This window comes from Salvelinus sp. IW2-2015, linkage group LG3 (genome assembly GCF_002910315.2).
Source record: "Salvelinus sp. IW2-2015 linkage group LG3, ASM291031v2, whole genome shotgun sequence".
NCBI classification, from domain to species: Eukaryota; Metazoa; Chordata; class Actinopteri; order Salmoniformes; family Salmonidae; genus Salvelinus; species Salvelinus sp. IW2-2015.
In genome coordinates this window covers 10,186,580-10,203,264 of record NC_036840.1, presented here as the reverse complement: position 1 = coordinate 10,203,264, position 16,685 = coordinate 10,186,580, and the positions used below count along the sequence as shown (strand labels likewise).

Below are 16,685 nucleotides of genomic sequence, written 5' to 3'. Positions count from 1 at the left end.
TTTATGTCCCCGGGACAGTTTATGCAGAACTGTATTTCAATGCAACAGGTCAAAAGGTGCCTATTCCTGCCCACGATGCAGTAAACTCGATGAAGAGTAAGAATATTTTTAGGACTGATTTAAGATGTTTATTTTCTTTCATTAAGGACTCATGGAATGTCCACTACCAAGTTTTTAAAAATATGTTTGCCAATGGTTCTGTGTCTCTTTCTTTGAGGGGCTTCCTGAGGCAGTTGCCTTAAGAGTACAGTTATTGAGACTGTGTACTGTGCAGTGTAAAGGTGCCCGGATCCAGCTGTTGAGGGAGCTCCCAAATTAAGAAAGGCCTGGCCATTTTGTTATGGCGAAGGTGACCACAGATGGTATCTAAATGCATGGAATGGATAATTTGGCCGAGAACAGGGTGAACCTCACCCCCTCTAATCAGACATGTCGGAACCAACCCTATGAACTATGCCTATGTAACATGTTTATAACTAGTATATAAGGGATAACGGGACTGCCCCAAAGAAGAGAGCTCCTGATCGATATGTGTACTTGGTGCATTTAGGTGGTTGGAACCTCTCCAGCACGCTGATAATAAAGAATGATTCATTTAAGATTGACTTTGAGTGTCCCTGTGTAGAATTTCCACGACACTCCTCTGAGTACATTGACTTCAATACAAAACATAGGAGGCTCATGGTTCTCAACCCCCTTCCAAAGACTTACACAGTAATTATGACAAATTCTGGAGGACCGTCTCCAGCCTATCAGAGCTCTTGCAGCATGGCATGTTGTCCACCCAATCAAAGGATCAGATAATTAATCTAGTACTGAAAGCATATGCTACAGATAGCTAACACTGCAGTGTATACAATGTGGAGAGTAGTTGACTTAGAGAGAGCAAGACAATAGCTGAACAGTTAAAAAAATATATATATATCTTCCAAAATGAAGGAGAGGCGAGAGAGAATTTGAGAGAGAGAATATAATTTTTTTTCTTCCCAGTTTCACTTACTTAGCTAGCAAATGCAGCTAGCTAGTTTGCTAGCTGGATATGACTATCCAACACAGCACTGGAACTCTTCCAAGTCAAGGTAAGCTTTCGGTATTACTCATTTATTGCCACCGGGCCCGCCGGTGTAACTGCTTACTGATTGTACAWTAACGTTACTGCATGATTGTAGCATGTTTACTAACGCATTGGTTCTATTAGCTATGCTGACTATGACATTACTTTAGCTAATATGGTGACAACGATGTAGGCTGTGTGTAGCAGTTTGGTTTGGAAAAGGTTTTTCGCCTGGTCACGTACAGCTGATGTGTTGTGCATTGAAGTTCACAAGGGAAGAGGTGAGAGGAGGAGAGCACTTAGACGTGAGTAGGAATACAACATGGCTGCTATGAAAGTGAACTGTGTTTATGTGTGGTCGGGTGTATTCATTCCGCCGATTCTGTTGAAAAAGTTTATTTAACAGAACAAAACGGGGATAAACATACCTGAATTTGTCCAATAGAAACTCTCGTCTGCAACTGTTGGACTAATGATCACACCCTATATCAGCTTGATGCAGTATTGAATGTCACTGTCTGTCCATGTGTCACTGTATGTCACCTCAAATGTGTCTGTTGCCCTGTGTGCACCTACACGTTGTAAACTTTCAGTCATAGGCTAGGTTGTAGCAACCTCATGATGGGTATAGGGAAAATGTGAGTATCATGTAGTAGCCTAAACCTATCGATGTACATTGAACTGGGTGAATGGAATATGAATGAGAGTCATCCAATATGCTGTATTATATTTATTTTTTAAAAGGTTTTATTTAACTAGGCAAGTCAGTTAAGAACAAATTCTTATTTACAATTACGTCCTACCCCGACTGGCAAAACCCTCCCCTAACCCGGACGACACTGGGCCAATTGTGCGCCACCCTATAGGGGCTAAGGCCATACTCATGAAAAAAAAACGTCCTCCCAGATCTTAAACGGTACTGACCGTTACTGGTACAATTGAGGTCAGACTTCACCGCTATGGACATATAGATGACTCTACCTGTTTCTTTTGAACTGCTCGATGCCCCATATTATGTGAAGGAATTTAAAGAATTCTCGGTTTGGTGATTTTCTTTCAACATTTCAGTTGAATGCATTCAGTTGTACAACTGACTAGGTATCCCCCTTTCCCTTTTCAAGAGTAGCAGAAACTTGCAACAAGAGACCGAAAGGTTTTTCCAAACAGAGACCGAAGGTTCAGCAGCTTAGTGGGAAAGACAGACATCATTTTTTACAGTCATCTGCAGGCTTACACAGTGTCCTTTGGGATACGAAATTCGAGACGCGCAGTTGAGAGAACCGTTACTTTCCATCGTTAGTCTATCAGTTGTTTAGCCATTTTAGGATTTGTTAAGTAGACCTAATCCTAATTGATTAAAATTGCAACTATCAACCGAGAGAGTAAAAATTACTCTGTAATGGCAAACTTTGACCGTTTTTCATAATTGTTTTCTACTGTAGCCTCAGGTATTTGCGTAGGAGGGAGAGGCATCACCAAAACGGAGCGCACAAAGCCATTGCGCGCAGTACCACGTCATTCTGTCAAACTTATTGAAACGTGTTTTGTTACTTTCTGGCAACATATACTTCATTTTCATTCAGATAATATTTAAATAGGTGGGGAGTCGGGGGAGATGATGACAGGATTTCGACTGAACTTGGKGCCTCTCAAGGAACCGCTGGGATTCATCAAATTTGTAGAATGGGTAAGTAGACGACACTGTCCAGAATCCTACTGGAGAAAATCTGCAGCTCAACAGTTCTAATAGCGGAGGGAGTTTTCACTCTAGTTCGGGGCTGTGGCCTGAGAAAATAAAATAGAAAAGACTGTATATCACGCTTTTTTGCACTTCAATCATATTGCATGTTAGAGCAAACCACACAAGCTTTCATCAGTTATTTTTTTAACTAATGTGTCACAGTTTTGRTTTATTTTGTCAGTCTCTTTTCTCCTGATTCTGCAATGACAAAATAATGATAGCCTACAGTATGACATTCATTCAACTCTCCATTTTAGCAAAGTCTGCGGTGGGAGGTGGCCGAGCTACACCTGTGTTTGTAAGACCATGAGACAACCCGAAAACCGGTCTTCTCACACGTAGTGTCTGAACCTACAAACCCGGTACCAGTTAAACAAAATAATGGAAGTTTGGAAGTCGTTTTGGGGTTAAATATGTGTCCAAAAAACTCATATTTCATGAGCTTTCTTAGGCTGTATCTCCTAGATATAGGACAGATACTTCAAAACCTTATTCCTTAAGATACATTTTTTTTACTGTCTGTTTTTGCCTGGAATGTGTTATTCAATGCGTTTCTATGGGCTGTATATGGGCAAATTGGGCAAATTGAATATTTTATCAAATCATTTTTTATATATATTTATTTTATACCTACAGGGGTCCTAAAATTCTAAATCAAATAGCTAAATTATCCATGGTGTGACCATCTTAAAACAATTCGATATGTTAGCTTAGTAAACCTCTCCCCAAGGCATAGACTTTTAGAGAGTTAATCAGAACTGAAGAGATGTGATCCAGTTTTCAGGCCAGGGTCACATTCCTTCCACTTTTGAAACCATGTTGTCCTCAGAATCCATGCTTTTAGAGAGAATTCATTAATCAAGTTTAACCGACTTGTCTGCATAACTCAGTCAAAGGAATCCTGTGTAGCTATGCAGGAGGAAATTAGGTTAAAAATTCAGCTGTTCTCTCTCTCTCTCTCTCACTGTGCAAATCCTTCAAGATACAGGCTGCAGGCCAGACGGGCAGCAACACCCCAGTCATCTGACCATAGACTTTTACACAACAGGCTATTGTCTTTGTCTGTGCACTTGCAGTACTCACTAGATGTTAATTGCTGTGAGATGGCACAAATTGCTACAATTAGGTAGTCAGTCAACAGGAAGTTGTCACACTGTGAAATGAAAACATCTGCAGAAGGGCGAGAAAGAAGGGCCTTTCCGGAACCAAAATGGAGGCACAGTGACAAAGTAAGATTAAGTTCACCCTAGACACTGATCTCAGGTCAGTTGTGTGTTTCTTGTCCTATTAGTTCCTACTAGAAAGGGTAAAGCTGATCCTTGGTCTGGGCTTAGGGGCAACTTGTACCCGAAACTGATTCATTCTGAAGGTGCGTGTATTATTACACTCCAACTCCCTCTAGCCTACATCTAGAGAGAGAGAGCGAGAGAGAGCGAGCATCAACAGAGAACAACATAGCTTGCAGCAGAGATAATGAAAAGAGGATCAAAGCAGATCTTTATGTAGACCGTTAGATCCTTCTTGTTCTTGGCAAGCTTACCGTTGGGTGTGATGCTGCATGCATGCTATTCAATTCTTTCATTCCGTTTATCAAAACACCCCCCTGAGCTGGTCTACTACAGTATCTTACAGTATGTCCAGCAAGCAATGTTTCTCCATTCTCCCTGCTCAGCTAAAACAGTTGACATGATATCTCTCTTTCTCTCAATCACTCTTTCTTTCTCTGTTTTAAACAGCTGACAGCCATCTTTGCGTTTGGGAGCTGTGGGGGTTATTCTGGCAGGAATATCGTGTCACTCTTCTGCYGTGAAGGAAGGAACGAGACGCTGAATGTTACTTTTAGCTATCCCTTCAGGTGGGTGTCAGTCAGTCCTCTCTCTGTGTGTTACTGTGGTTGATACCCCATACAACTATTAGACCCTGCAAAAAAAAAAAAAAAAAATTGAAATATTTGAAATGCCTTGATGTGTTGTCGGATATCCTGCTGGAACTGTGAAGGAAGTTGTATAGATATCATCTGTTCGAGGATGTTCATGGTGGAGGAAACAACTTGACCCCATGACCTCAACTGATTATTTCCTCCATTAAACTGAATGAGTGTTTTCMTGTGCAGTGTAAGGACTGGGGTTTATTCCAGGTGTAGTATGACACAAACAGGAAGTGACCTGTGCAGTGAAGATGTATCAGGTTAAACTAGATGACACAAAGGATACTTTTTAATTGTCAATCAGAAAGATTTGCAGCTGAAATTGTGACAATATAAAGTCTCCATTCTATCCTCTTGTTATTGTCATTATACAGTATATCCCCTGGGTATAAGTACACTGAACAAAAATATAAATGCAACATGTCAAGTGTTGGTCCCATGTTTCATGAGCTGAAATAAAAGATCCCAGAAYTGTTCTATACGCACAAAAAGCTTATTTCTCTTAAAGTTTGTGCACAAATTTGTTTGCATCCCTGTTAGTGAGCATTTCTCCTTTTCTAAGATAATCCACACCTGACAGGTGTTGCATATCAAGAAGCTGATTAAACAGCATGATAATTACACAGGTGCACCTTGTGCTGGGGACAATAAAAGGCCACTCTAAAATGTTCAGTTTTGTCACACAARACAATGCCACAGATGTCTCATGTTTTGAGGGAGCGTGCAATTGGCATACTGACTGCAGGAATGTCCACCAGAGCTATTGCCAGAGAATTMAAGGTTAATTTCTCTATCATAAGCCGCCTCCAACGTTGTTTTATAGAATTTGACAGTACGTCCAACCAGCCTCACAACTGCAGACCACATGTATGGCATTGTATGGGCGAGCGGTTTGCTGATGTCAACATTGTGAACAGAGTGCCCCATGGTGGCAGTGGGGTTATTGTATGGTCAGGCATAAGCTACGGACAACGAACACAAATGCATTTATCAATGGCATTTTGAATGTACAGAGATCCGTGACAAGATCCTGAGGCCCATTGTCGTGCCATTCATCCGTCCCCATCACCTCATATTTCAGCATGATAAGGCACAACCCCATGTCACAAGCATCTGTACAGAAGCTGAAAATGTCCCAGTTCTTCCATGGCCTGCATACTCACCAGACATGTCACCCATTGAGCATGTTTGGGATGCTCTGGATCGACYTGTACGACAGCGTGTTACAGTTTCTGCCATATCCAGCAACTTCCCACTGCCATTGAAGAGGAGTGGGACAACAATCAACAGCCTGCGAAAGAGATGTGTCGCGCTGCATGAGGCAAATGGTGGTCATACCAGATACTGACTGGTTTTCTGATCCACGCCCATACCTTTTTTTATAGGTATCTGTGACCAACAGATGCATGTCTGTATTCCCAGTCATGTGAAATCCATAGATTAGGGCCTAATGAATTGATTTCAATTGACTGATTTCCTTATGAACTGTAACTCAGTCAAATCTTTGAAATTGTTGCGTTTATATTTTTGTTCAGTATATTTACAGTGTGACACTGATCTCTTACCGAAATACTCTGGATAACTCTTGTTATATCACGTATAGATGTACACTGAAGTGTAAAGCTGTGTTGTGTCCCCAGGTTAAACCTGGTTGCTCTAGTGGAGGCCAACACCACTCTGTGTAACCACTCCGTGCCCGTCACCCACCTGGTGGGAGACTCCGCCTCCTCGGCCCAGTTCTTTGTGGGCGTGGCCATCATCTGCTTCCTGTATTCTATAGTGGCGTTGCTCATCTACCTGGGCTACATGCACATGTACATCGACTCTGACTTCGGCCCTATGTTTGTGAGTACTGGGAAAGGCATGTTTGTGTTTGTGAGTACTGGGAAAGGCATGTTTGTGTTTGTGAGTACTGGGAAAGTAAAAGCACAACACCTAGATTGAAATCCCCATATGTGACTTGACATTAATATGATTGATGTGATTTGATTTTGATTGAAATTATTTATTTAAGTGTAATACACCTACTGGTGCCCAGCCCACATGGGCTTACAAGACACTACTAAACATAGTACTATTTTACTTGTACTCAAAACAAAATAACATTTGACAAATTATACACGTACAATAATCATGGCAAGTACAGCTACACTACACTACACACTACACAAACTGTACATTTCTCCTTCTCCTCTAGGCATTGTGAACAAACTGAGCAATCTCAAACACACCCTGTCTGAAACAAAATTCAAGCCTCTGCTTGTCCCGTAACCAGAATACTTCAGGGTAATCACCCCCCCAAAAAAATCAAAAAATAACATCTCAGATCATCAAAGAACGTCTGAGATCATTATACAGAGGGCAATAAAACACTAAATGGATTTTGTTTTCGATTTTCCCAAAATCACACATTAGGAAAATTCTCTTTTCTTCAGGYAATCTGTTAAATCTGCRTGTCTCTATAGCCAGAGGGAGGGTGRGGGATCTGACTTGTGCACAAACTGACCTTTYGCTTCTTGCTAGGTTCAGGTGGACATATGGTTCAGGGGTATAGTTCTCTTTGATGAGAGTTTACGTTCTAAGCAGGGGTTGGAATCAAAATGAACAGAACCGTTATTARTTTTTGTTCAGTTCCACTGTTCCGACCAGCAAAATACATTATTGATTTCTTCCTCGTCTCATTCTTGCTGACATCAAAAGTAAAAAAAAAAATATTAATAGGAGACCGAATGCGATCGGACCACCGTCTAATTGGCCTCCATATAACTCTTAGAGAATTCCACGTAGACGGGGATATTGAACATTTAATCAAAGCCTATTGAAAGACAATTTGTTCTTCACAAAGACAAAATAATTCATAATTTACTTTTTTTTGCACAACATAGGTACAGCAGATCCCCTTATTGTATGGGACACTTTCAAATGTACTTTTAGAGGCCATTCAATACAATATTAATCATTTAAACAAAAGCAGTTTAGTTCAAAAGAGATTAGACTAATAAAGGAAATAGAGGAAGTAACAGAGCAGGAAGATGGTAATGGTAACTACTATAGAGGCACAAAATAGGTTATAGGAAAAACAAAAAGAAATGGAGGTACTTATTCAAGAATGATTAAGTGTAATGTATTACAAAAATAAAGCGATTTGGATGGAAAATTGTGAAAAAGGCACAACATTTTTCTTGACTCTTCAACATAGAAATTCTACCCAAAAATAATTTACAGAAACTCGTTACAAATGATGGAGTTATCCATGATTCACCAGATTATATTTTGAAAGAAGAAGCTAAATATTTTAAGCATATGTTTTCTTTTCAGTCTCCTCCATTTCCACTGAATGATGTTAACTGTAAGGATTTCTTCCCTAATAATACTACTACTACTAATAATAATGTCAAATTAACACATTTACAGAAAGACCTGTGTGAAGGCCAACTTACAGAAGAGGACATTTTGAGGAAATAAAATCTTTTCAGTCTGGAAAAACACCAGGGCTTGACGGTATACCAGTAGAAGTATATCATACCTTTTTTGATGTACTCAAATATCCATTATTAGCATGTTTTAATTACTCCTATCCAAATGGTAGACTTTCAGGTACTCAACAGGAAGGTCTGATTTCATTACTTCTAATACAGGACCCACGTGGAAAGTATAAAGATCCAGTCCATTTAAGAAACTGGAGGCCTCTAACACTTCAATGTTGTGATGCAAAAATCCTGGTGAAATGCATATCACATAGAATGAAAAAGGTTTTACCAGATATTGTTCATCCTGATCAGACAGGTTTTTTACATGGACGATATATTGGAGATAATATACGACAATTACTTGAAACAATTGAACATTATGAAACATCGAAGATATCATGCCTGGTCTTCATAGCAGATTTTGAAAAGGCGTTTGATAAAGTACGACTAGAATTTCTATATAAAAGCCTTCCTTACTTTAATTTTGACGAATCTCTTATACAATTGGTTAAAGTTATGTACAGCAACCCCAGATGTAAAATAGTAAATAATGGATACTTCTCAGAAAGTATTGAGCTTTTAAGAGGAGTTAAACAAGGCTGTCAGTTGTCTCCTTATCTATTTATTATGGCAATTGAAATGCTATCTATTAAAATTAGATCCAACAAGAACATCAAGGGGTTAGAAATCCTGGGGATAAAAACAAAAGTGTCAATGTATGTCGATGACTAGTTTTTTCTTAAGTCCACAATCTGGACCCCTGCACAGTCTCATTGAAGATCTTGATCACTTTTCTAGCCTCTCTGGATTAAAACCTAATTATGACAAGTGTACCATATGTATGTATTGGATCGTTAAAAAATACAGTGTTTACACTACCTTGTAGTTTACCAATAAAATGGGTGGATGGTGAAGTAGACATGCTTGGTATTCAAATCTCAAAAAATATAAATGAATTTACCACAAATCATTTCAATAGAAAGTTAGCAAAAATAGATAAGATTCTGCAACTATGGAGAGGTAAATAGTTGTCTATTTATGGAAAAATCACATTGATTAACTCTTTGGTCCTATCACAGTTTACTTACTTATTAATGGCATTGCCTACTCCAGATGACTCGTTTTTTAAATCGTATGAGCAAAAAATATTTCTTTTTATTTGGAATGCTAAGCCAGAGAAAATTAAACGTGCCTATTTATATAATGAATATGAGTTTGGGGGGCTAAAATGATTAAATATTAAAGCTTTAAACCTCTCACTAAAAGCTTCACTCATACATAAGTTATACTTAAACCCAAAATGGTTCTCCAGTAGATTATTAAAGAAAGGCTCATCCTTTGTTCAAAATAGCCTTTTTGCTTTTATACAGATTACAACTTCTCATTTCCGACTAATTGAAAATTAAATTTTGTTTAAAGTATCGCTCTTTTCTTAAACAAGCCATACAAAGCTGGTTACAATTTCAGTTTTATCCTCCAGAAGAGATAGAAAAAATATTACAACAAATGTTATGGTTAAACTCAAATATACTGATTAATAATAAAACATTCTTTATGGATTTAAATTATTTTAAAATTATATTTGTTAATGATATTATGAATAGAAACAGAGGCGTTATATGCAATTACTGAAAATATATGGGAATATCTGTTCAATCCAAATGTACAACCAACTGATTGCAGCATTACCACAAAAATGGAGGAGACAAGTGGAAAAGGGAGAAGGTAGGGAACTTGTTTGCCTGGCATATATTAAAGATACAAATTGGCTGAAAGGAACTGGCATAAATAGAAAAATATACCCGTTTCATTTGAGGACAAAAATGTTGACAGCTGCGCCATACAGGTTGCAAAATAAATGGGAATACATTTTCGATGTACCAATTCCATGGCACATCGTTAATGAACTGGTACAAAAAACTACACTTGATTTAACACTTTGAGTTTTTCAATTTAAATTATTATACAAAATTCTTGCCACCAACAGAATGCTATATATATGGGGCATACAACAATCTCAGCTCTGTAGATTTTGCTGCGAAGAGACAGAATCAATAGATAAATTGTTCTGGTATTGCCCCTACAGTTGAAGTCGGAAGTTTACATACATCTTAGCCAAATACATTTAAACTCAGTTTTTCACAATTCCTGACATTTAATCCTAGTAAAAATTCCCTGTCTTAGGTCAGTTAGGATCACCACTTTATTTTAAGAATGTGAAATGTCAGAATAATAGTAGAGAGAATGATTTATTTCAGCTTTTATTTATTTCATAACATTCCCAGTGGGTCAGAAGTTTACATACACTCAATTAGTATTTGGTAGCATTGCCTTTAAATTGTTTAACTTGGGTCAAACCTTTTGGGTAGCCTTCCACAAGCTTCCCACAATAAGTTGGGTGAATTTTGGCCCATTCCTCCTGACAGAGCTGGTGTAACTGTGTCAGGTTTGTGGGCCTCCTTGCTCGCACACGCTTTTTCAATTCTGCCCACAAATGTTCTATAGTATTGAGGTCAGGGCTTTGTGATGGCCACTCCAATACCTTGACTTTGTTGTCCTTATTGCCATTTGCGACCAAGCTTTAACTTCCTGACTAATGTCTTGAGATGCTGCTTCAATATACCCACATAATTTTCCTCCCTCATGATGTCATCTATTTTGTGAAGTGCACCAGTCCCTCCTGCAGCAAAGCACCCCCACAACATGATGCTGCCACCCCCATGCTTCACAGTTGGGATGGTGTTCTTCGGCTTGCAAGCATCCCCCTTTTTCCTCCAAACATAACGATGGCCAAACAGTTCTATTTTTGTTTCATCAGACCAAAGGACATTTCTCCAGAAAGTACATTATTTGTCCCCATGTGCAGTTGCAGACCGTAGTCTGGCTTTTTTATGGCGGTTTTGGAGCAGTGGCTTCTTCCTTGCTGAGCAGCCTTTCAGGTTATGTCGATATAGTACCCGTTTTACTGTGGATATAGATACTTTTGTACCTGCTTCCTCCAGCATCTTCACAAGGTCCTTTGATATTGTTCTGGGATTGATTTGCACTTTTCGCACCAAAGTACGTTCATCTCAGAATGCATCTCCTTCCTGAGAGGTATGACGGCTGCGTGGTCCCATGGTGTTTATACTTGTGTACTATTGTTTGTACAGATGAACGTGGTACCTTCAGGTGTTTGGAAATTGCTCTCAAGGATGAACCAGACTTGTGGAGGTCTAAAAAAAACTGAGGTGTTGGCTGAATTCTTTTGATTTTCCCGTGATGTCAAGCAAAGAAGCACTGAGTTTGAAGGTAGGCCTTGAAATACATCCACAGGTACACCTCCAATTGACTCAAATGATGTCAATTAGCCTTTCAGAAGCTTCTAAAGCCATAACATAATTTTCTGGAATTTTCCAAGCTGTTTAAAGGCACAGTCAACTTAGTGTATGTAAACTTATGACCCACTGGAATTGTGATACAGTGAATTATAAGTGAAATAATCTGTCTGTAAACAATTGTTGGAAAAATTACTTGTGTCATGCACAAAGTAGATTTCCTAACCGAATTGCCAAAACTATAGTTTGTTAACAAGAAATTTGTGGAGTGGTTTAAAAACGAATTTTAATGACTCCAACCTAAGTGTATGTAAACTTCCGACTTCAACTGTATGTAGCTTGTTTCTGGTTACAGGTTCAGGAATGGTTAAAAAATCACAACATGCACTTAAAATTAACCTTACAAATAGCAGTGTACCAGTGAAAGCCATAGTCAGTCAATAAATAATATAATAACACTTGTAGGAAAGGTTTTCATCTTTAGCTCACAATCTGTGGAGACTGTACGATTAGAAAGGTAAAAAATTATGTAAAACAGCACAATTGAAAAATATATCGCACATGGAAACCAAACGATAGGTGGGATGGGCTAAGACTGGCTGAGGGTTGGGATTAAAGAGTTTGTGTTTGCTAAGCTATTATTGTTATGTGACTGCTTTATATAAAAGTACCATGTATGAAAATGTGTATGCAAAATGTATATGTAAATTGTATGTATAAAATGTATGTATATGTAGCAAAAAAGCTGTAAAAAAACGAAAAGATATTTGTCCTCCGAAGAGGGGTTGTGGAGGGGTTAATAATAAAAATAAATACATTTAAAAAAAGTTCTGAACCGGTTTGAACCCCCCAAAAAGTTAAAGTTTGTATCAGTCCTTTCTGTTCCTTTTTAAACCCCTGAAATAATTTAAAAATATATATATTTAGCTCGACATTAAATTAATTCATCCACGGATAGAACAGCTTGCTATGGAGTGGGCAAGCTACAGTATGTACATGCATTGGACAGACAAGTGTATTGTAGGGTGTGAGATGTGACTGAAGGCCAGCATCCCGGAGTCGCCTCTTCACTGTTGACGTTGAGACTGGTGTTTTGCGGGTACTATTTAATGAAGCTGCCAGTTGAGGACTTGTGAGGCGTCTGTTTCTCAAACTAGACACTCTAATGTACTTGTCCTCTTGCTCAGTTGTGCACCGGGACCTCCCACTCCTCTTTCTATTCTATCTCAAGATAGTTTGCGCTGTTCTGTGAAGGGAGTAGTACACATCATTGTACGAGATCTTCAGTTTCTTGGCAATTTCTCGCATGGAATAGCCTTCATTTCTCAGAACAAGAATAGACTGACGAGTTTCAGAAGAAAGTTCTTTGTTTCTGTTCATTTTGCACCTGTAATCGAACCCACAAATGTTGATGCTCCAGATACTCAACTAGTCAAAAAAATGTCAGTTTTATTGCTTCTTTAATGAGCACAACAGTTTGCAGCTGTGCTAAAATAATTGCAAAAGGGTTTTCTAATGATCAATTAGCCTTTTAAAATGATATACTTGGATTAGCTAACACAACGTGCCAATGGAACACAGGAGTGATGGTTGCTGATAATGGGCCTCTGTACGCCTATGTAGATATTCCATAGAAAATCTGCCGTTTCCAGCTACAATAGTCATTTACAACATTAACAATATCTACACTGTATTTCTGATCAATCTGATGTTATTTTAATGGCCAAAAAAATTGCTTTTCTTTCAAAAACAAGGACATTTCTAAGTGACCCCAAACTTTTCAACGGTAGTGTATGTTGCCTGTTTGTATATAATGTTTTCATTTTAATGTGTTCACCTGCCTGGGGACTGCAGATGGAAATTAGCTTGAAATGAAATCTGGTGCAACACATAATTTCTCAGTGTTCTGAGATGTATGTTTTTGTTGTACATCGTCTCTGTCCAAAAAAACGCAATAAATAAATAGGCCTACATGTTTTAAGCCAATGTCTTGGGTTATTCATGCATATCTTCCAGTAGGATGTGAACAATTTATTTGGCATGGTCCTATAACAGTTTTTTTCTGTCTTTTGATTACTCCTCTGGTCATTGTCACGCCAACCAAGACATCACAAACAGATCAGGCTACAATTGAATGTACTTCCTTATCCATTTTCAACCTTGCTTAAACAAAGTGGTTCCAACGAGGACAAAGTAAGTGATGATGACTTCGGTTCCCTCTTCCCTCTCTCCCCCCAGGATTTTGGTCTGACGGCAGCGATTGCCTTCCTGTGGCTAGTGTGTTCCTCAGCATGGGCCAAGGGGCTGCAGAACGTGAAGGATGCCACCGGGACAGCGGGCATCACCTCCACACTGGCACTCTGCAAGGAGAGCGACGTGGCCTGCGAGGTCACTGACTTTGCCAACATGCGCACCCTCAATGTCTCTGTGGTGAGTAACTCAACCGTTCTTTTATCCTCTATTAGATGATGCTTGTTAATCAGAATGTATCAAGTTCACATTCACTTGAATTACATTATAATTACATAGATAAAAAAAGAGATCAAATGTAACATTTTCCTTTAGTTTTTCTTTACATCCAACAGAAATACTGTGTTTGCCATGCTCACTTATGTTTGACCATATGGTCTCACTCTGACTAAAGTGATCTCTGCCTCTGTCCTCTAGGTGTTTGGGTACCTGAATCTGATTGTGTGGGCGGGCAACGCCTGGTTTGTGTACAAGGAGACCCGCTGGCATTCTCAGAAGTACACTGCCCAGCAGGGGGCTGGGGCCGGGCGTGGTCAACAAGTCCCTGCTGCTATCTAATACTCTACTGCACTTCCAATGCACAAAATAGCCCCGACACACCCTAAGTACTCCTGTAGATCTGAGAGGATTGGATAGATACACTATAAGCTTTATGGTAATAGGCAGCTTCATCTTGCCTGCTGATTGGGTGGAAATGGGCCATATCTATACCGTGCCTTAATTATCAATATCTATGCTTTGTCGAATATATCTGTGCCTTCAATACCTATCCCAGTATTGGCCCATGCCTTTATGTGCCTTAGCATGACAATGCTTTCTCTCCTCGTGCCTTCTCTAACCTCTAAACCGGTGCCTTCTCTTACCAGTAAACCCCACGAAGCCCTGGTACGTTCTCCTAAGCTGTGGTACAGACTCATTGACAGCATTTGTGCACTTTGACCTGCAACTATCTTTGTGCTGGGCATTTCTGCCAAACCCTAACCTGGGATAGTTCAGATTCTTAAACAATGCGTCCTTTCACCTCATGGCCTAGAAGGAATCATGATTTGTCGTCACTTGCCTCTTTTTGCCAAGTGTAGCAGTCTTGCTTCCGTCCCTCTCCTTGTCCCAACCTGGGCTCGAACCAGGGACCCTCTGAACACATCAACAACTGCCTCCCACGAAGCATCATTACCTATCGCTCCACAAAAGCTGCGGCCCTTGCAGAGCAAGGGAAACAACTACTTCAATGTCTCAGAGCGGGTGACGTCATCAATTGAAACGCTACTAGCGCGCACCGCTAACTAGCTAGCCATTTTACACCGTTTACACAAGGATGCATGTGTCTCTGAATGTACCGCTGGCCTTATGCTTTCTTAAATGTAATTTAAAAAAAACAATTTTTACGTTTGTTTCATTTGAAATTAAGTTTCCAATCTTGATCTTGTATCTTTCAATGTCATCTTCTGTTGCGAAGACAGATGTTTAATTATGTTCTTTAGTCCTCCATGTTTTTTCTACTTTGTATTATGCTTTTTGTTGAACCACAGCCACTAAGAAATTGTGCACTGTCTGTGCATGTGCTGTCTTTATGTTTTGAAATCTCCTGTTTTTAAAGAAAATGAATGCTTAAATAATGTTTTCAATTATTATTTCTTGTCATTACCTTTGCATTTCGGATCTATTTTCTGTTATTACCTTTGATATAATAAAAGTGTAACTTGAAGTGCTTGTGTACGGAAGGCCAATGTTGAGTGTATGTGTGTTTATAATGTCTGGTATACTGGTTATGCCTCTGTCTTCCTCTTGTCATCATTAGACCAACTTTAGCTTTATGGAGGAGTTGTATGTATCTGTCCTGTGGTGGAGAGAGACAGAGCTGTCCTTTCCACAATATGCAAATAATGTCTTCTTTCTTTTTGAATAAAAACCAATACATTTCCTACAGTCTGTTTCCTTTTATCGTATAAAAGTAGATTTATCTCTTTCTCTCTCTGGTAATATTTACTTAATTTACAAGCCGTACTGGGGAGGTTGCGGGAGATTTCTGACCCAAAGACTCCTGAAGACATAATGCTGCTTTTGTTTCATGATTTGTCCTGTGACCTCAATGTTTACTGTTTGTCTGGAGAACAAACAGGACACTATTTGGTAAAGCTGCTCCAGTGTGTTTGAGCTGATCACTGACATCCTTAATGCATCATTCCTCCCTTCCTTAAAGTACTCATCTGACATGACTGGATCATTTTCATCTGTGTGATCATTGTTTAGACCTACCAGACTGTCTTTGAGAGCAACAATTACTTCCTGGAAGGGGAGGATGAAATTATGCAATATTATAGTAGCCTATTGGAACATGGCTCAAGTTTTCCTCCCAGTGATGTCCTGCAGCTACTGTTACATGCTCAGTCATGTGGTCTGTGGTATGCCACACTGACACGTGCAGAAGGCATGGAGCCCTATTGGCTTTGGTTCCTGTTCCACACCAGCCGACTTTCACTGATCTATTACTAATGTTATTACACAGTCTGTAAATATAACACAGGTTTGACCACTCAGCCACACATTTCTCCAATAATCACTTGCTGACTGTTGGATGGGTACTGACTATGGATATTTTCACAAACATCGACATCACCATACCAATGAGCCAATGTCGTAGGCTACTGTCTGTCCATCATTCAGTGGAGACGCTATTTCCAATTCTAACCACAAGAGGTCAATGCTGGGTCATTTTTTGTTGTTGTGCCATGGAGCTGAAGAGCACTTGCAACAATTTATATAATTCCTATGCCAAATTTGTGATCAGCAAGAGTGACATTTTATATTATAATGTGTGTGGGCAGCAAAGGGTCTTTTGTTTGTGTAGTGCAAAAGTGTCCAACATTTTTGTCTGTAGTACAATTATTATTGACCGACTAGGATATTGCTGCTTCATAACGACTGC

At 39.3% G+C, this 16,685-nt stretch overlaps 1 protein-coding gene across 2 annotated transcripts; it reads left to right on the top strand.

Moving 5' to 3' along the window:
- Positions 1-2,560: 2,560 nt before the first annotated feature.
- Positions 2,561-14,506, top strand: sypl1 (synaptophysin-like 1). Of its 2 annotated transcripts, XM_023967837.2 has the most exons (5): positions 2,561-2,741; positions 4,532-4,650; positions 6,363-6,567; positions 13,748-13,939; positions 14,177-14,506. In XM_023967837.2, exons 1-5 carry the CDS (start codon positions 2,670-2,672, stop codon positions 14,315-14,317), a joined length of 729 nt encoding a protein of 242 aa, XP_023823605.1. In that variant the 5' UTR covers positions 2,561-2,669; the 3' UTR covers positions 14,318-14,506. The 2 variants fall into 2 exon arrangements, with proteins under 2 accessions (XP_023823605.1, XP_070290541.1); XM_070434440.1 differs by lacking the exons at positions 4,532-4,650; positions 6,363-6,567 and having other exon boundaries at positions 2,580-2,741; positions 14,177-14,412.
- The last annotated feature ends 2,179 nt before the right edge of the window (positions 14,507-16,685 follow it).